At 34.2% G+C, this 21977-nt stretch overlaps 2 protein-coding genes across 3 annotated transcripts; one reads left to right on the forward strand and one right to left on the reverse strand.

The window, feature by feature from the left end:
• Positions 1–1845: 1845 nt before the first annotated feature.
• LOC111989312 (enolase 1, chloroplastic) lies at positions 1846–5888 on the forward strand. The gene is made up of 7 exons (XM_024021100.2): positions 1846–2385; positions 3191–3498; positions 3825–3979; positions 4056–4373; positions 4668–4814; positions 4904–4954; positions 5467–5888. Exons 1-7 carry the CDS (start codon positions 1991–1993, stop codon positions 5530–5532), a joined length of 1440 nt encoding a protein of 479 aa, XP_023876868.1. The 5' UTR covers positions 1846–1990; the 3' UTR covers positions 5533–5888.
• A 5196-nt stretch (positions 5889–11084) lies between these two features.
• On the reverse strand, positions 11085–15835 carry LOC111989315 (plant cysteine oxidase 3). 2 transcript variants are annotated; one of them, XM_024021106.2, is made up of 5 exons: positions 15114–15835; positions 14445–14596; positions 13908–14070; positions 12634–12834; positions 11085–11437 (listed from the first exon to the last, which is right to left on the reverse strand). In XM_024021106.2, exons 1-5 carry the CDS (start codon positions 15226–15228, stop codon positions 11313–11315), a joined length of 756 nt encoding a protein of 251 aa, XP_023876874.1. In that variant the 5' UTR covers positions 15229–15835; the 3' UTR covers positions 11085–11312. The 2 variants fall into 2 exon arrangements, with proteins under 2 accessions (XP_023876874.1, XP_023876873.1); XM_024021105.2 differs by having other exon boundaries at positions 11085–11440; positions 15114–15832.
• Positions 15836–21977: the final 6142 nt, after the last annotated feature.

Here is a 21977-nt window from a genome sequence, read left to right on the forward strand (position 1 = left end):
TACCCACAAGCCGAGGTACGCATCATTAACCCTCTCTAGCACTCTAGAGCTGTGAGCATATTTTCTAACTTAACCTTCGGAGGGCATTTGCCCGCACCACACCGGTGCTCTTGTTAGTCCTCTCTTCTCTGTGCAGGTGTCGTTTGAGAGACGAGCATTGTGCAACTCCACTGTTGATATTTTTTCGGCATCTATCAAAACTCTTAATGCTTATAATAGATTTTAGACCAACAATCTCTCTTTTTAATGGCTTGGTGAAATAGAGTGACATAGGTTTCTTTGAAGGGTTTTGTTTTTTTGGAGATGGTAGACAATGAGGGAGGGGAGACGAGGTTTGAACTATCAAATAGGCCATAACTTGGATGCTATTACCACTAGGCTATTAATTAAACTCCTATTTGAAGTTTTTTTTTTAATACTACTTTTTATGTAATTGAAAAGTGAAAACATATTATAGAATCGTATGTTGCAAAAATTCAAATGTACGAATTGAGAGATCCTATGAGTTAAGGTTGAGCCCAAATAAGTAAATGTCCAAACTTAAATTTAATTTGCGACTTGGTCTTTAATAGTCCAACATAGAGTCCACCCCAATCACACAAGTTCGTTAGGCAAAAAAAAAAAAAAAAAGTTTATTTGTTAAATGTGTGAAAAAAATGAAAGCTAGCTTTTATTTATTTATTTTTTTTTAAGAAGAAGTTAGTTTTGTTAATTTTTTTTTTTAAAAAAAGGCAGACAGCAAAAAAGAAAAAAACTTTTTCCCAAGCACAATATTTTTAAATCTTCTTGGAAGCAATTAATAGGCAAATTCGTTGAAAATATAACAAACTTTAACTTTAAAAATAATATGTAATGTTGTACCCTTCCCACACAATAAAAATAAAATGATAAATTATACTTTTCCACTTTAAACTATCACTCTAGTTACACTTAATGTCCCAAACTATCAAAATGCATGATTGAGCCCCCAAAATTATAATTTTGTTTGAATGTCCTTCATATGGTTTGTTTTGGTATTAACTCTCACAAAATTTAATATTAAAAACCAATTTACCCCTCTTTACAAAATATATGATTGAAGGGTAAATTAGTATATCACTGCTAAATAACAACAAAACAAAATGAAAATGAGTTAAGTGTGACTTATTTTTAAAATTGGGGGGGGGGGGGGGTGTGGGATCGATTTTGCGTTTCAATTGTTTAAGGGTGAAATGAGGTGTAATCGGAATGATTTTTTTGGATGGAAAAATGTAATTTTTCTCCAAAACAAAATAAAAAGCATGCATGCATGCATGAATATGAATGGAGTACAAACTACAAAGTAGAAACCTAATAAAAGCTTGGAGTTTGGACACTTCCCCAGCTTTGGATCTAAGTTTGATTGACCCATGAGTCACACAACTCAAAATTCACAAGCATGAAGCATCCATATACCCGGTTGTGTGTCTTTTACTATTTTATGAACTGTGAACCACAAACATTAAAAAAAACAAATGGACCCCACTAAACATAACAAACAAAATTGGACACATGTGGGGACTTGTCACACACCTAACTCTTATTCACCCCCAAGCCTCTCTGCTTAATTCTCAACGTCTTTCCAATCCAACCTCTACCTACCTCCAAATTTCAACAACTCATAAAAAACTCAATTTTTCAAACCATTAATATTAAGATTACAACTAAAGACACAATTTTGTTACAATTTGTTTATGTGATGAGGAGTGAGTGATAGAACGATAGACTTATCACTTTAACTTAGCTATTTTCAACAAGTTACGTTTCGTTATGCGAGTAAGTTGCGGTAAAAATTGTAAATTTAATTAAGGTGGTAGCATTTTTGTTTTAAAAAACACACACTGTCTGAGACTCAACTCTGCTTTCATCGCCCAGTCGGCGGACTTTCCCACACTCCTTTTCCTCTTTCCTTCTCTATTAATTCAAACCCACTTTTCACTTCTCACAAAAAAAAAACTCAAAAAGAACAAACATGGCCTTAGCTTCCCAAGCCTCCACGAATCTCCTCCAAAACTCTTTCCTTCCTTTAAAACCCAGAAATATTTCCACTCCCATCTCTCTCTCCAAACCCCACAAGCCCTTCACTGTTCAATGCTCCGTAGCAACTGCGTCGTCGAGAGACCACGCAGTGAAGTATGTGAAGGCGAGGCAGATCGTAGACAGCCGTGGAAATCCAACGGTGGAGGTGGATCTTGTTACTGATCAGCTTTACCGATCGGCAGTCCCCAGTGGAGCCTCCACGGGGATCTACGAAGCTTTGGAGCTTCGTGATGGTGACAAGTCCGTTTATGGTGGCAAAGGTGTTCTCAATGCTGTTAACAACATTAACCAAATCCTCGCTCCAAAGCTCCTCGGCATCGATGTCCGGTACTTAATTTCAACTTATAGTATGGTTTTGTCTATTGGGTGTGTTTGTTTTTGTTGAAAAAGTGTGCGGGAAAGTTTAAAAAGATCGTCTTTTGTTTTTTTGGGTCATGAGTGTAAAATAGTTTGCATGTGAATAGAAACAAAACAAGTGTAAATATTTTGGAAATGGTAAGATTGTTTTCTATGATCATTTAGAAGAAAGAAACTTGATTTACCAATATTTGAAATTCCTGTTTCATTGTGCTCAAGTGCTACTTTGATCGTCTTCTAGGAGATTCTGGTGTAAGTTGCATTTCCATAATGTGTTTTATGCAGTGTTCTTATCAGAATTGTGTCAAATATTGAGTTACCTTTGGTTGTATTCAAGGGAAGTTTATATTATGATCCTCAGATTTATTAAGAGTCAATGGAATGTTCTTTTAATACGAGTCTTAAGTTATGCTTCTGTTGGGTATGGAAATGTTGTAAGAAGTTTTGCTTGTTAAGAAAGCTTGAAATGATTCTAAAAATTAAAATCAGAGAGGAAAAAAAAATGTTGTACAGAAAAAAGATATAAAAAATCAATGGCAAGTTTTTGTTATACAGTCAAAATAGTATGTGGTTCTGAATATGTTCACCTCAACTGGACTGTCAGACAATCTGTTGATTTCTGTTGAAAGTTGAAGCCTGAGCTTTGTCAATGTTATCTTTCATGCTCATTGCTTCGTGTAAACCTTGATGTTGTTATATATTGTAAATGAATACATGTTTTATTATTTTATTTGTGGGTTATGTAGCTCTGAAATTTTCACTTATGTTTTGCAAGGGACCAAGCTGATGTGGATGCTATAATGCTGGAAATTGATGGAACACCCAACAAGTCAAAATTAGGCGCTAATGCAATATTGGGAGTATCCCTAAGTGTGTGCAGAGCAGGTGCAGGAGCAAAGGGGGTGCCCTTATACAAGCATATCCAGGAAATATCAGGAACAAATGAGCTTGTTATGCCAGTTCCAGCTTTTAATGTGATAAATGGAGGCAGCCATGCTGGAAATAGTCTGGCCATGCAAGAATTTATGATATTACCAGTAGGTGCGACCTCATTTGCTGAGGCCTTCCGCATGGGTAGTGAAGGTATGTGAATCAATTCCTTTCTTGCCAATTTGTCTTTTCTGGGGTGGTATATTCTTCATCAATTCTGTTATGGAAACCATGCACACGCCTTACTCTTTTGGTTGGCACTCGGATTGTTGGATTTGAAGTTATACGGATGCAAATTTGAGTTCAGTTCTGCTATTGATTTTCCACACTTATGGTCTAGACACAAATTCTTGGGTCATGGCTAATTGAAGACTTGCTTTCTCATGACCATATAGTTGTTCTTAGGCGGTTGTATAATTACAGCATATACCCATTATCATTGATGAGAAAGCTAACGCAGATTTTCTTTTTGAGATCAGTTTATCACACACTGAAGGGAATAATTAAGGCCAAATATGGACAAGATGCTTGCAATGTTGGAGACGAAGGTGGATTTGCTCCCAATGTGCAGGATAACAGGGAGGGACTGGTATTGCTCATTGATGCCATTGAAAAAGCTGGTTACACTGGCAAGGTAGGTGACATTGATTGTCATTATATATATTTTTCGCAGTGGACATTTTTGCTCAATGCGTGGACAAACAATGCAGATTAAAATTGGAATGGATGTAGCTGCCTCAGAGTTTCTCACTAAAGATGGGAAATATGACCTAGACTTCAAGAAACAACCAAATAATGGGGCTCATGTGCACTCAGCTCAAAGCCTCTGCGACCTCTACAAGGAGTTTGTTAAAGAATTTCCAATTGTATCCATTGAAGATCCCTTTGACCAAGATGATTGGAGCTCATGGGCTTCATTACAATCTTCAGTTGACATTCAACTCGTTGGAGATGACTTGTTGGTCACAAATCCAACAAGAATAGCTGAAGCCATTCAGAAAAAGGCTTGCAATGGTTTACTTCTAAAGGCAAACATCTGTCTTCTTTCTCCATTTTTAATTGGTTGACACTTGTATGATAGAGTTAAGATTTTAATATTTGTTTCCTTTTATTTTTTAGTTTCTTTTTTGGTAAATTCCTTTATGTTCTCTTTTTTTTTTTTTGATAGTCAATTCCTCTATGTTCTCAGTGAGCTGTCACTGTTGTCTTCATTTTTCTCCAGTTTCCTTTTTTATGAAATTTTCATGGATTCATCAGGGCAAGGACAAAGTTCATGTTGATGCTGCATCTAGCTTATGTTTGTTTTATCTATCCAATTGCAGGTTAACCAGATTGGTACGGTGACTGAATCCATTCGAGCAGCACTTGACTCTAAAGCCGCTGGTTGGGGTGTCATGGTCAGCCACCGGAGTGGTGAAACTGAGGATAACTTTATTGCAGACCTCTCTGTTGGCTTGGCTAGTGGACAGGTTTTCCTTGCTGGATTCTTGAACTTTGCCATTTCTCATGTATTTATGTTATTGATAGAAAGTTGAACATTGTATGCTCTCTCGTGTAGATCAAAACTGGAGCTCCTTGCCGAAGTGAGCGTTTGGCCAAGTATAATCAGGTAAACTGGAACCTTTAATTAGGTTTTTCCACTCTTTCCCGTTTTGGAAAATTTTCCTCTCTCTCTCTCTCTCTCTCTCTCTCTCTCTCTCTCTACTAAGGCATACGTTTTTCAGATATGAATTTTAAAAGGTTTCTAAAAAAACAAAGAGCTCGTATGGGGAGAGTTGTGTATTATCATTGCAGTATCAGAAATGAATTTGGACTTTTGGATGCCTATCAGCCTATGACAGTTTGTAGTCTATTCAATGAAGTGGGTTACAATACATAGAGCCATATTTTAAAAGCTTGGACTTATTGCATGTTTAAATCACCCCACTTTCTTCAGAAGTATTTGACATTTTCTAGTTCTACAAGACTCCAAACCCAAACCCACATATCATTTTAACTGATTCCCTGAAAATGATGCCCGGCTTTCTGTCTTCTGATTAAATATCATGATTGTTACTCTTCATGATAGGCTAATCTCATGTTAATTTCCCCCTATTTTTGGGGGTTTCAATTTGCTTGCAGCTTCTCCGCATTGAAGAGGAACTTGGAAATGTGCGTTACGCTGGTGAAGCTTTCAGATCACCTTAGGTGGAAGAAGTTCCATTTCTCAAAATTTTTATCTGGGAAGAGCAATATCTCAACCTTTTCTTATGGAATAAGGTACTGGATCAAAGTTTACATCCTGGGACAACTCATCTAAGCTGCAAGTCAAAGTGGATGTAGAAAAATCTTGATAAATTTTTGCTTGAGTTGATCATCTTAAATCTTAAAAAGAATTAGTTAGTCTTTTGAAGTGAAACCATTTTGTTTCTGAGTGAATAACAAAGTTCTGCTTTGAAGCACCCATTGGAGTGCATATGGAACTTGTCTAGTGTATCACCTAATTTTGCGCCTGAACTGGTATATTTTTTAAAATTTCCTTTGCTAGAACATTAAATTCACAATGAAGNGGAGGGGGGGGGGGGGAGGGGGGGGGAATATAAAGAACAACAAACTGTTACAAACTAGCAATCTTCAAAGTAGTTGCAAATAATGAACAAGCAACTAAACAACAGCTGCAGACCCCTCCTAATGGAAAAAGTACAAGTTAAACTAAAAGGAAAACAAGAGGGCTTTAAACAGTGACCTAACCTCCACAAACTTGACGTACTGAAGCTACCCTTTCCTCATGTTTTCTGCATCCTGGTGCTCATCATGTTTTGTTCAATACTAATACCCATTCCTTTATAATCATTCTGTAGGACTAGATCTTCTTTTCTTTCCATTGATATATGGTTGGGAATCTATACAAGAAATACACGCATTAAATGAAAAATAAGCATATGCATAAACTTGTGCCCGAACGTTTACCCAAAAAAAAAAAAAAAAAACTTGTGCCCGAATGTATGTAATAGTATCAACCAATCCTGAATATACCATCTATGGAAAGATAGCATTCTTTATATCTAGGCTAATTAAAGGTTTAATGTAACATCCTAAGAAAAAGCACTAACCACATTTGCCCTATACCCGAAAATGACTAGTTAAGTTACAATTGATGCTTCTTGCAATCACTTATAAAGTCAAGATCCACTTAGTAAACATTCAATATAAGACTCAACACACGCCAGCACAACACACATTTAAATGATCCAATCCAAATGAATTCACACAATTTGGGGTATCACATTTAAGAACAAGGTTAAATGTCTTAACATAATCAAGTTTGTGATGCTGATTAAAACCCTTAGCTACCAAGTGAGCTTTAACCTAGTGAAACGACTTGTAACCATGTTTTAGGAGGGCATTAAAGTTATCACCCGTTGCAACGTGCTTTTTTGAATGGCAGATAGTCTGAGAAAAACAAGTGGACTTATCATCAAAAAGAGTGATTTGTTTTTTTCCCTTAATTATTATTATTATTTTTTAAGTTTAGTTAACAGCTGAGTTTGATTTGAATATATTTCTAAATTACCAAGAAGCTGAAGAAGCAAACGCAGCAAAAACTCTAATGTGAGGTATGAAGTTGACTCTTTTCCTCTGTTGATGCATCTGCTGGGACGGATTGAAGCTTTCCCTTGCACACTTTCCTTCCAAAAGGTTTAAAAAGAGACATTACAGTAATTTTGGAAATGATAATCTATTAGTCATTGGTTGCAACTGGTGCTACATTGGTGGGGCTTTTTTGCTGGCAGAGAGTTCAGGTCTAAAGAAAGTGATGGATGAGTAGTTTAGACAGTTGTGGTTAATCCTTGTTAGATGCATGCATCTCACTGTAAATTTTGTTCATTTTGATGACAAAAATTTCTCATTTGGTAGACTACTGCTGGAAATGTTGGGCAGTCCAGTATGTTGTTTCTGTGTATACATAGCTGTATTTGGGAAGTAACATTTTCAGTCTCATTGAGTAAGAAGGCAGTTTGATGGTAAAGTTATTAACAGGGAAGTTTCTTATTGAGTATCTGAGCTGTTTCTTTCTCAGAATTTTGATCATCTCACTCCCTTGATTATCATTTATAATGCTTCCTGTCCAAGGCCAACACTTCAATGAAACTACACGAAAGGCATACAAACTTTCAGCCTTCTTTTTAAAAACCTGAATTCATACTTAGTATGCGTTTGGAGTGGATGAAAAATTAAAATTATTTCACTCTTTAGCCTATTTTTGTTGCTATTCATGGGTCCCACTGTATTTTTTTGGCACTATTTATAGGTTTCACTGTACTATTTCAACTAATTTTTACCTTTATTTACAGTACTTTTAACAATAATTTTTCAATTTTAGTAAAATAAGCGGTATCCAAACTCACTCTTAATAGTGTCAGAGCAATATGTTTGGACTCAATGAAATATAAATCGTGGAAAAATAAATATTTAGAGGCCTATTGCAAGAGAAAAACCAAAAAACACAAACTATTAGAGAAGATTTTGATCCTTCCAATGGAAAAGCTTGATATTTGATAATTTAAGATGTATAGTATCGTAAATAGGTAGGAAGGGTGATAAATATAACATATTATTTGTTATATTTAATTTCAATGATTTTTATTTTATTTTAATTATTACAATGATTTTTTAGATAAAACATATTATTTGTTCTTATCAACTTTTCTTCTATTGTTTTATCACTTTTTAGGATAAAGTTGTGTTGGTCTTTGTGGATTTTTTAATTTATTTTAAACTTTCTACATTTGATAAGTAGGTTTTAATTAAAAAAAAAAATCATATCCTATTTCCTTACAACCATCAATCACATTTTTTCCCCTTCATTCTATTCATAAGACCTTTATTTATTTATTTATTTATTAATTCTATTTTGTTTTTACTATGGCAATATAACGTTGATTAACAATTCTATTTTCAATAGGATTTAAATTTTATAAAAATTGGGACTCTAAAATATATATATATATATATATATATCCTTTTAAAAAAAAAAAAATCTATCGTATATCCTTATTGCCTCAACCATCAATCACGTTTGTTTTATTTATTTATTTTTCCTTTGATTCTATTCAAATGACGTTTCTTTTTTTAATTTTAATTTCTTTTAGTATGGCAATATAACACGTTGATCAACAATTATATTTCAATAGGATTTAAATTTTATATCAAATGGGACTCTTAACAATATGTATGCTTTCATTCTTAAAAAAAAAACGATAGAGATTTTTTTTTATTCCATTTTTTCATGAGATAACTACAAACATGTTAATTAGAAATCCTAATTATAATAGGATATAGTGATATAAATAAATTTTTTTTTTAAATTCTTCAATTTGGTGTAGCTATTTAGCGCAACCACGATTTTTAAGCCAAATTTTATTATATAATATATGACATGATATAATATAATATAATGATGATGATGATATATATATATATATATATAATTTTTTTATGCATTTTTTTAGGGTCTGTTTGGAATTCGCTTATTTTGCTAAAACTGAAAGTACTGTAAATAAAGGTACTTTTTAGAGTCTGTTTGGAATTCGCTTATGTTGAAAGTATTATAAATAAAGGTAAAAGTTAGCTGAAATAATAGAATGAGACCTATGAATAGTACCAAAAAGTGCAATGAGACCTATGAATAGTAGCAAAAATAAGTTAAATAATAAAATAAACTGGCTTTTTAATTTTTGCCAAACACACATTAAAAAAAAAAAAAATTCTTATGCGGATTATCAAAACAACAAAAAAGATATTAGCAAATCACTTTGAGTTCTCCGTGTAATTCTAAATTGATATCAACTCTTTTATTGATATTTTTAAAAAATTTTGATTTGTACGTTGATATAATTTTTTTTTTTTTTTTAAATCTATCTTATTTGATCCACACTTCTAAAAAGTTGATAAGAATTATAAAAAAGAGTGGTGTTAGGTGTTATCTAAAAAGGAGTGTGTGTTGCACGATTTTTATATAATCAAATTCAGATTTTTATTAACTTAGAAATGATAAGGAAAAAAAAAAAAACATAATTAGTGAAGTCACTCTGACAAATCATGGCTTCTAAATAGGTTCATTAACTGGATGAGACACTAGCTAGCTAAGCCACGCCTCAATGCCATTCTAATACCATAGTCAAAGTAGAGTCTAATACAAATTTAAACCACCGACCCATACATATATGATATATCTATATAAGAATCAAGAAAGCTCATAGAAAAATTAAACAACATTATTATAATTTATAGTAGTTCAACTTCAACTTTCAAGTTTCAAGGCATGGGAAACACGCAGCAGAAAAATCAAGAAGATGAGCGAAGAACAGAATCAGAATTACATGTGCAAAATATGCGTAGAGCCCACAATGGGCAAGGTAATCCATAACTTTTTAATTATTTCTCAGTGATTTATATTGCCATCACACCATATTTCCTCCCTATTGAAATAATCATATATCTCTTCCCTGTTGAAACAATTAGACATGAAATAATCATTGATTTAAATGCAGATGTGGGACTTGTTTCTGCCATAAATGTGTAGAAAAGGACCTTTGGAGTTTGCTTCTGGATTCTCCTACTCATTGGGGTTCTAGGTTTGACGATATCGATATGGTTATGCCTTGGCTTATATTTTGGAATAAAAAATATTAACGTACCCGGTTTTATTCCGAGCCATTGAGCTTGGAATTTAAAAAGCACACGTGTAAGAACTATAAAGCGGCACTAGATAATGCAATTTTTTTTTTTCTAATGATTGACAACCTTGCTCCCATTCTCCTTTCACTCTGATTGTAGTTAACTCTGTTCCTCTTCCTCCTTTACCTTTTTATTTACCTTCATTCTTTTGCTTTGTTCTCTACGTATTACTAAAATTTCTATTGCTTTCTTATATGGTTGTGGTGCTATTGACTTGGGCAATATGTTTGGTTGGAGATTTCTAGTATCATTGTTTACAATAATGTGAAAATTGCAGTTTAAAAAGTGTTGTAGAAACTTGTGTTTACAGTATTCATAAAGCAAAAAATTGTATTTCGTACCATGTTTCAAATAACAAGTTTTAGTGTGTGAAAAGCATAATTGTTTTGTTTGGTATGTGCGTGTTTTATTTTTTAAAAACCTAACAAGCATAATACAATTTAATATTTTTTCTTATTTGAGGAGAGAGTATTTTTTTTTTTTTTTAATATTTAAGGGGTGAGAGAAGTTAGTTTATGTTTTGTCACATCAAGTGGGCCTCATGGTTTTCAACATATTTACAAAAGTGTTATTGAATAACGTTGTTTGAAAATTAAAAACCAGTAAGAAGAGCTTTCTAAATTCAGTGTTTAAACACCCTAAAATGAGCAACGAAATTCAAACACTCCAGTAAAAAACAAATTTACCAAATGTGTTGTGTTTTATTTTTTAGCATACATTTTTCAGTGTTTAAATACAACTGTTATTCAAATACCCTAACCAAACAGGCCCTATCCTCTCACATTTTCATCCTCCATCAAACGAGCTTATGGAATGTTTGAGCAATTCAAACATACTAGGGATGTGCAAGCTTTTGACATAACAGAGGAGAGGTTGGAGTAGTTTATCTAGATTAATTATATCTATTTTCATGAAAAAGTAAAGAAAGGAAAAAGCATAGTAGTGTAACAGACAGCCCTTGTTAATAAAGGAAGACCAAAAATAAACAAATCATTATTGACGTGATTGAAATCCTTGAATAATAACCAAAATGGCCAATTAACTTGGAGAATAGAGATGGATTTCGAAATGACTTCATGTTAAAGTTCTGTAGGTGATCATCTATAAAGCACCCTGCATCAGCATTTTATAGTACCTCTTTTGTAAGACTATGGCAGGAATCAAGGCATTAACATTTTCTATGGTCCAAAGCTAGAACTGAACGCAAATGAGAATTTTGAATTATCTAAACAAAAGTGATGAGACAACTAGAGCTCAATGGCTGGGCCAGCATATTTTCCATCGCAGATATTGAGATCATCTGGAGTTTCTATCGCTGCAAGCCATGCATAGTCCTCTTCTTTCCCATTTCCTATAAAAGCTCTATTTCCTGCTGCTGCATTAACATGTTCAACAAGCCACTCAAGTTGTTCTCATGTAATATAAGAAAAAAGGATAACTTACATTCAAGACCTCAGGTTTGAACTTGATTTTAAACTAAACATGTGATTTTCAAATATTTCAATGTCAATTGTGTACTTAAAGTTGCGACTTTTCACAGCTGTGAGACCCTGTTAGCTGGGACTAATGGAGCACCGACACTCATGTGGGGTGCTAAAATAAATAAATAAAGCGCATAGAGCATGACATGGTCAAAAGCTTAAAAAAAATCTGTTGTTTTTAACTTTCTTATTTCTCTTTTTATTGAAAGTAAATAAAATTGGACAGGGTTTTACTCCAACTCACAACATGTTGATTATGTATTGTCACCAACTTAATAATCATGCAACTTGCTTAGATGAATTAATGGGTCATCTGGTTAAAATACACTTGGATAGTCATCTGAATTGTCATGTAGTAGACTGGAGAAAATTCTTTCAAACTGATTTGGAGAAAAACTTCGCCTAACATTATTCTCTTTCACCATCACATTCCCTCACTAAAGTTTTTCCACTCTACTATTGATCATACTGAAAACACGTAACAAGAGAGTGGTTAAAAGAACTACAGCTCTAAAAATCAAAAAGAATGGCTCATGAGGAGTTTACTGTTGGTCTCAGTAGCTTTTGAAGTGATGGTGGTGGTTATCTAAGGACTTAATGTCTCTCAGTGCATAGTGGTGTTTTATTAAAATCATAATAGATGATTATATTTAAATTTCCAAGTTCTAACATTTTTTTATTCTTTAGACTTTTATGTTTCAGTTTCTATGTCATAATATTGGATATCTATTCATTTGAAAACATGAGTGCTTTTTTTTTCTTTTATGGGGGGGGTGTTGTTTGTGGTCCAATATCACATGAGGTTCACAAGCAATGGTCCTTCTCCAATATTAGGGGAATCAAATGGTCAATATCTTAGGAATTTAGAAACTTGGGGTTTAACTGGAAACCAAGGTGAAACCATGGGATTCTCTATGTCACTTCCAAAAAATTAGTCAAAAAAAGAAAAAGACAAATAAGAGGGAGGAAGAAGAAAAAGAAGAAATATGAATTAAAGAGCTATATGTGCATAATCATAGTATAGCACAACAGAAAGAAAAGAAAAAGGAAATAAAAATAACATTAAAATTACTTTAAAGATACTTACAGAAGGTAGAGTAGGGGTAGTCATGGTAGTAGCTATATTTTCTGCCTGGTTCTTCTCTGTATGGAGGTGAGAGGATGTCAAGTACAGCACAAGGGGTGACTGCAGTTAAACAATGCAAATTACCCCCACTTTTTGGGTACAAAACTGTGGCCTCACAAGGTGCTGTCAAAACTTTATCAGCCGACAACTTTGCCAATCTTACTGCAAATCAGAAAATTTTCATCAAAAGTTCCAACTACTGATCCTATATCTGAAAATCAAGAGCAAGACCTTAGACTATATATGACAACAACAAAATCTTAATCGCAAAATTTTGATGCGGCCTCTCAGGCTTCCAAAAACAAGATAATGTCAATTCCACTCATGAAATTTGGTTGCTTCACAGTCAAGGAAATAGAAATCATGCTGCTTTTCAGACAAGAAGAGTGAAATTGCTGTTACTCTTTCAGTAAAAGGTGGCGATGCCCAATTGGAGATATGCAGAGCAGCTGTTGGCTGGGGATTGGTGATTACAAGTTACAACTAAAGGAGATTGTAGAGACAAGCCCACGTTTCACAATGATGTGGACAGTATAATTATACAGGCGAAGATCAATATTGTAACAGTTATCTAATTGGCTGATATACAGCATAAAACCGAGTTCATAGATATGCAGCTCCAATCAACAGGGTAAAATTTAGACCATGGAAATGACAAACCTGCCATTAGAGCTGAGGCATCATGAATACAATACTTACATCAGCAACAAATTGGAAAGTCAAGAAAGAAAAAAAAAAATCTCCTATCATATATAATATATACAATGTTTCTAATCAAAATCCTACAAAAGGTAATCTGTCTTTGATATCTTTTTCTCCTTCGCTTGGAACTGAGAATAGTAATTTTCATATTATTAGCATGCAATTTTCCTTCTTTATCATATTTTTGGTTTTAAATAGGCCCCATAGAACACATCCTAAATTAAACACCCCCCCCCCCCCCCCCTCTCTTTTCTTATTCAATGCTGTACACATCAAACTTATACTGCTTCTAGATCATTTCAAAATTACAATTCAATATGTCCATCATTGCAGGGGATTGAGAGATTAAAGCTCCATAGCATAAAAGTGCGTTTTAAGTTCTATTCTCAGATAATTTCTTAAACTAGGATAGGAATTTCATACAAGAAAATATCATAAGGGATATACATATTAATCGAGCCAGAATTGGCTTTAGGTAATTAAAAGTCCTAGAATCTGTTGTGACAGGCTGAAAATGAAATGAGAAAACAGACCTGGAGAGGAACTAGGTCCTTTTCTTTCCTGGATTTGGGCAGGCTCAACCCAATCATAAGCTTTCACATGCAAAGAGCCATAAAGAACTTTGCTAAAAACAGTCATCTCAGGATGGTTATGGAGTGGAAAAACTGCGGAAGTAGGAAGGCAAAATATACACATCTACAAATAAAAAAGCAAAATAGTTCTTACTCAATAATTGAGAATTATATTTGAAACAGCTTGTCACATGCACACACTGGCCACACAGATCACGTCAGACACATGCATGCAAAGAGGTAGGTTTAGAACCTACTGACAAATGATCTTAACCAATCTGTACACTAATTTCATAGAAATTTTATTTCTAATCAATTGAAAAAATAAATGCTAGAGATAAGAGCAAATCAAAAGAATTGGGCAAAAGCATTAAACTCCCATATTTTCAAGGTCTGTAACAGCTAGCAACACTAAGAATTACAAACTTGTAATGAGGTGAGCATGAACTGCAGGATTCAACGAATTTTCATTCAGGATAAGAAGATGCTAGAGCTTACAGTAGAACTATGACATTTATATACTTCCAAATAAGTTATTGGTTGTGCCCGTCGTTCTGCCCTGTCTAGTTGGTTAAGTCCAAAATTTCCATGTTCTAGATCATCATCCGAAAGTTCCTCTGTAAGCCCAACATCAGCTGGACCAAGTGTGTCTGTACTAGAGTGAAAATCATATGTTAGAAGCATAAAGCTACATTTTACAACAAAATGTCTATGAAAATACATAGAATATAGCTTCATGGGAAACTATTTCAGCCCTTAGCTATAAGCAAACTTTAAGCAGGCATGAAGTTCTAAACTTTAATAAAATTTACTGTAGTATTTAGTAAAACTTTCCTTAGAAATGGCAGCTTCAGCTAGATTACACTTTATGCCAACTATCAATTAAAAGAATTCACTAACGCATATTGCAAGTCAATATTATATATGGCCCAATTTCATGTCTCTTTCATCTCTACTCATGTATATTGAGGTTTTAAAAAATATTTAACTCCAACGTGACCCTCACAATAGGATACCACAATCAAATAAAGAAAACTCAAAACAAATTCACATATGTCCAATACCCATTTCTGCAACTGAGCCAAACATTGCAAAGCGCACAAATTTTTTTCAACATGCACATTAAAGAGAACGCATTTAGAAGAAAGGAAAGAAATTGAGAAATACCCAGAAGAGAACAGATACTCTGGGAAGCCTGAGGAGAGGGAGTGGTAGAGGGAGTACTGAAGGTGTTGTTGCAGTGGTCATAGAGAGCCTGAACTTTGGAGTTGTTCTTAGTCATGCTTAGGTGCCTTAACAAACAAGGTAGCTGTTGCGACCCCCTCCACGGCCACTGGTTATACTTCGAGGGATAACCAAGAACCCCTTAACAAGCAAAGCTTGATTTTTTGCTAAAATATTCTCATACCCCTTTATTAATCATAATACAACTGAACGTAAAAACAAATCCAACAACTAAACGATAGAAACAATTTCTACAATCTAGCCTACTAATCTGATAAAGATAAAGGAAATTGTTATCCCATTAGATAACAAATACTTGAAATATTAGATAACAATTACTTGAAATATTAGATAACAATCAATAGCTATAAGATAAAGATAAACTCCTAAGCAAATTCAAAAGCTAGAACCAATCTGGTAGGACAGCTGGTACGTAACAGTAGCTTTGTTTTGTAAGAATCGATCTCCTAGTCTTATCGGTTGCTTTATGGATTTTTGTTTGAAAACATTGCTTGGTTCAGGCGAGAAATTATAGCGAGTGAAGGTGTGCTAGAATTAGAAACCCTCCTCTTTCGTGGTTCAGGTAATTTTGTAAGGTCCTCCACAGACGACAGCTGGACCACCAAGAGACTCGATATTTCTAAGTGAAGTAATGCAATGACTATACAAGTTTTACCGCATGATACTATAAATGGACTGTCATCCATTATAAATAGACAATTTATATATTTATTTATAAGGTGTTAAAGTTCACCGATTATATTTATTGTTACATTAATTTGTAACCTTTATATAGTAAAATTTGCAGCTGGACCATCTCTCTCTCTCTGTATATATAAACTGAAGTATATTTTTGGTCTTAAAGCAATCTAGTCCTCTTAGGATTGGAATAGGGTTCAAAAGGTTTGGTATAAACACTGTCTAAAGTTCAGTTGTATAGTAAAATCAATGGTAAATAATGATTTTGGTATCTGATGTTTACAATATGCATCAATTTAGTTCCTAATGTTTTAAATGTATCAAAATAGTTAATATTGTTGAGTGATGATGGAAAATACTGACATGGTTAATGGTGGTTATTGAAATATCAATTATATGTCACCTAAGCTGTCATATGTGTTGTAATGTGGGCTAAATTATTTATTAAAAAATTGATATTTTTATATCAATGTTAGACACATTAGCAGTTTCCATCCATCACTTAACAATGGAAATTATATATTTTGGTATAATATCCAAAAGGTTAGAAACTAAACTGACACATTTGAAACGTTAGAAACTAAATTGATGCATAGTGTAAACATTAAAGACTGAAGTCATAATTACTCTAAAATCAATTTATTTTGCTCTCTTTTCACAAACAATAGCAGGAAGCAATAACATAAACCAACTACAAGGAGCAGCAAGTGATTAATAAAAAGATTAGTTGTCCATCAATTTATTAAGATGCTTGTCTCCAAGGCCATAGACATACAATTTTTTTATATTAGGCCCAAGATCAGTTCAATCTAGGATTGCATTTTTTAATTAAAAAAATTAGTGGTCACATCAATTAAAAATTGTCATATTATTGCTTCGCAAGACACATAAACAAGGAAGTAACGGAAGTGAGAAAAGGGACCTATATCTCTCTTTTTTTAAAAAAAAAATTAGGAATTAAAAACACTCATTTTGAAACATCATAGATCAAAAAGCACTCATAAGCTAAACTTTAGGAATCAATAATATATTTCAATTTTTAAAGAAGAATTTGGTAACATTTGGATCTCCATAGCAAGTACCAAAGCCCTCTTCACAACCTCATGATGGAAGAATGTAACACCCCAACTCCCTTGTGCACCTACATGCCGGTGCAAACAGGTAATCAATTATGCACATCATACTTTCAATTCATTGAGATACCACAGTAACATGAAAAACGTTTTACCTATTTTTCTTCGGGTGCTAAGCTTGTATCATATTTCAGTTCTCTTCGATTTTTAGGCTAACCCTTTGAACCAGCTGCAAGCAACTTTTTTTTTTTTTTTTTTTCATAACAGTGAAGTGTAGATAGAAATCCTTAAGTTCAGGACGATCCTATGATGCACGGGTACAAATACAAGTATGGGTACATACGGGTACAGGTATAGGGATATAACATTTTTTAAAAAACTTAGGGTATGATACGTCAAAAATACGTGTATTAATAACTTATTAAAATATATTTTTTTATATATTGTTAAGCACTTACTTTATATATATTGTTAAGCATATATCAATTTAAAAGTAATAATTAATAATAAAGTGAATCTATGGCCATTAAATGATGTTTAGAATAGAAACCAAGATTTAAAAGAGTAAATAACAAATAACTAGGTAAACTAGGTAAGTACTCAACATTGAAATCAATATATAAAACATATAAAATTCTTACAAGTTTGGGCTATTTTTCACCATTGAGATTTGGGTTAGAACGATATCCAAGTCATATCACGGTTATATCCTAGATGTATTGGTATTAAAAAAAAAAAAAAAAAAAGACTAAACATGTATCTTATAGGTATCTCGTTCGATAGTGGTACGATACGTATAGCCGTATAGGATAGGAGTACGTGAGCAAAAAATAGAGAGCTAAACCATCCGACAAGCTCAGCTAAAAGGTCAATATCATAACCACCCATTCCCATGTGAACCAGCTCAAAATACCACCTAAAAACTAAAAAGAGTAATAAATGGCTTAGTAGTGCTCTATTGAAAGCAAGAAATGAAGCACTTTCAGCACTAATTCATTAAGAAAACAAACAGAATCAAACAGCCGAACCATATTTCCGAGGGGAAAAAAAAAATCAAATTTCATAGCCCCCCATAAGACCCAATTTCTATTAGAGGCCAAACAATCAAACCCTATTGGACAAAGATCCAAGCATTAAATATACACATTCAGAATACACACATGCCATTACAATCATTTTTCAACGTTCATCGGATTCCCACACAAAATCAAGTCAAGTGTGCAAGTGAGAAAGTTGTGTATTGCGAATTTGCGATACAATAGGATTAGGCTCTAAAATTTGGTTATTAACGTTTTAAATATCAATTTATTCTCTAATCTTTTGATATTATGTTAAAATAGTCTCTATCGTTAAGTGATGGATAAAAAATATTGATGTGGCTAATGATAATATTAAAATATCAATTTTAAGTCACCTAAGCTGCCATATATGTTGCCATGTGGGCTAAAGTATTTATCAAAAAAACTGAAACCCCTTCTCTTTCCTGCATTGGGAGCTTAAGTGGCATAAAATTAATATTTTAATACCATTGTTAGTCACATCAGCATTTTCTATTTATCACTTAATAGCAGAGACTATTTTTGCACAAAATCAAACGGTTGGAATTAAACTAACACATTTGAAACATTAGAGACTAAACTGACGCATAGTTTAAACATTAGGGACTAAAGTCATAATTTACCCTAAAATCAATTTATTTTGCTCCCTTTTCACAAACAGTAGTAAAAAACAATAACATAAACCAACTACAAAGAGTGTCAATTGTTTAATAAAAAGATTAGTTGTTGTGTCATCATTTTATTAAGCGGCTTGTTTCCATGACCATGGAAAAGCAATTTTTTAAAGTAGTCACAAAATCAGGTTCAATCTAAGATTAGGCAAGATGATGTACTGCAACAGGCTCATCCCTTCCCAAAAACAATTTACATGGCTCATTTTTTTCTTTTAATTGAATAACAGAATGTGGGGGCCCTTTTCGCATTAATGGGCCAGGGCCCGTTCTGCTATGCTCGAGCCCATGGAGTAGTGGGTTAGGGAGTTGGGACTGGCCTATTATCCCAATGGGATTATGTCGCAGGCTAGGTGTTCCCAATATGCAGAGAAGGCAGGAAGTGCTACGGTAGACTGGGTATCTCTTCGAATACAGTAGATAGTGCCACAACAAAACAACTGATACAGCAAATATAATAAAGATGCCACAGCAGAAAACAACTGATACGACAAATATAATAAAAAATGTCACAGCAGAACAACTGATACAACAAATACAATAAAAAGATTCCACAACAGAACAACTGATATAGCAAATATAATAGAAGGTACCACAGCAAATATAATAAAAGGTACCACAACAGATATAAAAGAAGGTACCGCAACAAATATAATAAAATGTACCACAACAGAATGGCTAACAATAAAAGGTGCTATAGCAAAACAAATATCAATACAGAAGATAAACAAGTTAAAAGAAGCTATAGCAAGATGGTGATAGCAACTCCAAGAAAATAAGATTGCGTGAGTTCATCACCTCAGTCTTGGGTCAAATCTTTTAGCAGAAAATGTTCCAAGAAGGAATCCGAACCCTAACACGAACAACCTTGTCACAGCTTTCTACCATCAAAGTTATGCGACCTAGAGAAATGACCTAAATGGTTGTGTGTTGTTACTTATAGAGTTTCAAAGAGTGGGCTTGTCAAGAGGGAGGGAAAAGATGGTTTACTGATGCATGCCCTATTTCCATTGTGTTTTCTCTCTTTTCCTCACCTCTTTCTTTCTGTTTGTTTTTATTTAATTTGTGCTTTAAGTTTCTTACTGCTATCTTGCCGTGGGTTTCTCCTCCTCATCTATCACTACCTCTTCCTTTCAAAGTGAATTGATTCAATGGGATTTCTCCCTTTTGCCCCTAAGGCTTCACTAATTGCTTTTGGTTTCTTGTGGCCATTCCTTCAGGACTACCTACCAACCCATTGGTTGCCTAGCCACTACCTCTGCTCAGAGTATGCTTGCTACACCACTCCACGTTCTAGGACAAAACCCCTTTTATGTTTTGTTTCTCCACTTGCCTTTCCTGCCTTACCCGAATGGATAAGGGTTTGAGTCCCTCTCTCTACCTACCTCTATGGCATGCATCAAATGGTCCCAACCCTTTTCTTACCTCTTTTGGGCAAAATGCCATCCCAGCAAGGTATTTTTCCCAAAAGAAGCCCTGACAGGAACCCCAAAATAGACCCCTTTTCCCCCACCACCAAACTATATCCTCTAAGTCCATTGACCGTGGGCCCACCTCTCCTGTATTGGCTAGGTACAAGTGGGTGGTACTCCGACCCTTGTGTGTTCATTCCATTACCCTCTGCATTTGTCTTCTTTTGCTCCCACACCATTTCTACCATACTTTATTCTGCTATATGTCTTGTGTTCGTGCTTGTCCTCCACGACATGAAAGGCGTAGGCTTTGGGGATTACATTGTTTCTTCTTATTTCCTTATGGGCTTAGACATTGGCTTAGCAGAAGTTCAGGCCCATCCAGTCCGTAGGGCTTTTGCCCTTATTGCTTCTCGTCTTGCTATGCTTATGGGTTTGTTGGCTGTCATTTCTGTCACGTAGGCTTATGGGGTTCTTATGCCTCTTTTCTTGGGCTTTCACGACTTATTTGTTTTACTTTTACATCTTGTTGCGCCCGTGGCCTTGCTAGCTATTATTCTTGTCATACTAGCCCATTGGACTTTTTACCTCTTTTCTTGTACTCTCATTGTCCATTTACTTTACTTTTACTTCTTGTTGTGCCCATAGGCCTACTAGCTGTTATTCCCATTGTGTTGGCCCATTGGGTCTTTTACCTCTTTCTTGGACTTCTATGGCCTATTTGCTTGCATCATGCTCCTTTCACTTCTTTCCTCTTTCATCTTTCTTCATTGTTGGGTTTTTTTTGCCTTTGGGCCCTTTGTCAAAAACTGGTATCCACACAGAATTAAAAAAAAAAAAAAAAAAAAACCAAAAATAATAGAACACATAACCATCACATTTTAACAATTAATAGTCCATGGCGCAAGTCGCAACTGCTAGAATATATATCAAATATCATTACAATAAAAATAATTGAAAATCTCTACATATAGATATATAGTAACTGGTACGCATAATCGCTTGCTAATATTTATGATATTGATTACAATATAACTAACTCAACTCCTAGTGGGTTCCAGTTAGTTCAACTGGTAAAGTCTCTAATGGTTGAATAAGAGATCTGGGGGTTCAATCCCCGCCTACACCAAAAATTGATTGGTGTCTTGGTCTGGTGATAAAGAGCGCTCATTAGGAGCGGACACTATAAGTTAAAACTCTCTCAAAAAAAAAAAAAAAACTCAACTCCTAGGGTTAGATGATTCTTTAGCTGCTCAGCACATTCTCTGGCCCCTTTGTTCTCTTTCTCCCACGGGGTTCCCACTAAATATGCAGCACGAGGATCAATAACAATCTTCTCAAGCTTAACAGCACTTTTGAGTAAATAAACAGTAAGTTCAATGTCTATTGCACTCCCTACAAATCCCACCATTTCCACCTCCTTGAGGTGTTCATTGGGATATTTCATTGCCATCCTTAATTCTTTTTTTTTTTTTCTTTTTTTTCTTTTTTAAGGGGTCTAGACAATGCAAAACATGACAACTGCAATTGGGAAAAGAAAATAAGGATCATATCTTGCACAGAAGTGGGAAAGGAATTGGGAAAAAGAAAGTAAAGAACTTCAAAACATAGCATTTCAGTCTACTTCAATCTCGCTAAATTTAAGTGAAAGTCTTTCTAAACATTATGGCTATGAATATACAAATCTAATATTTATGACAATTACTCATTTATTTTAAAATCATTACTTTTAAATGAATTACATGAGGTTGATTATACATTCAAGCAAAATATAAACAAATATGTGTGTGTAACTGGACCGAATTGACCGTATGGACCAAATTGGATCAAATAGACCTAACTGGACCGAATTGACCAAATTGGACCAAATAGATTAAAGTGGACTGAATGGACC

This window comes from Quercus suber, unplaced genomic scaffold (genome assembly GCF_002906115.3).
Source record: "Quercus suber isolate HL8 unplaced genomic scaffold, Cork oak 2.0 scaffold_325, whole genome shotgun sequence".
In the NCBI taxonomy this organism is placed as follows: Eukaryota; Viridiplantae; Streptophyta; class Magnoliopsida; order Fagales; family Fagaceae; genus Quercus; species Quercus suber.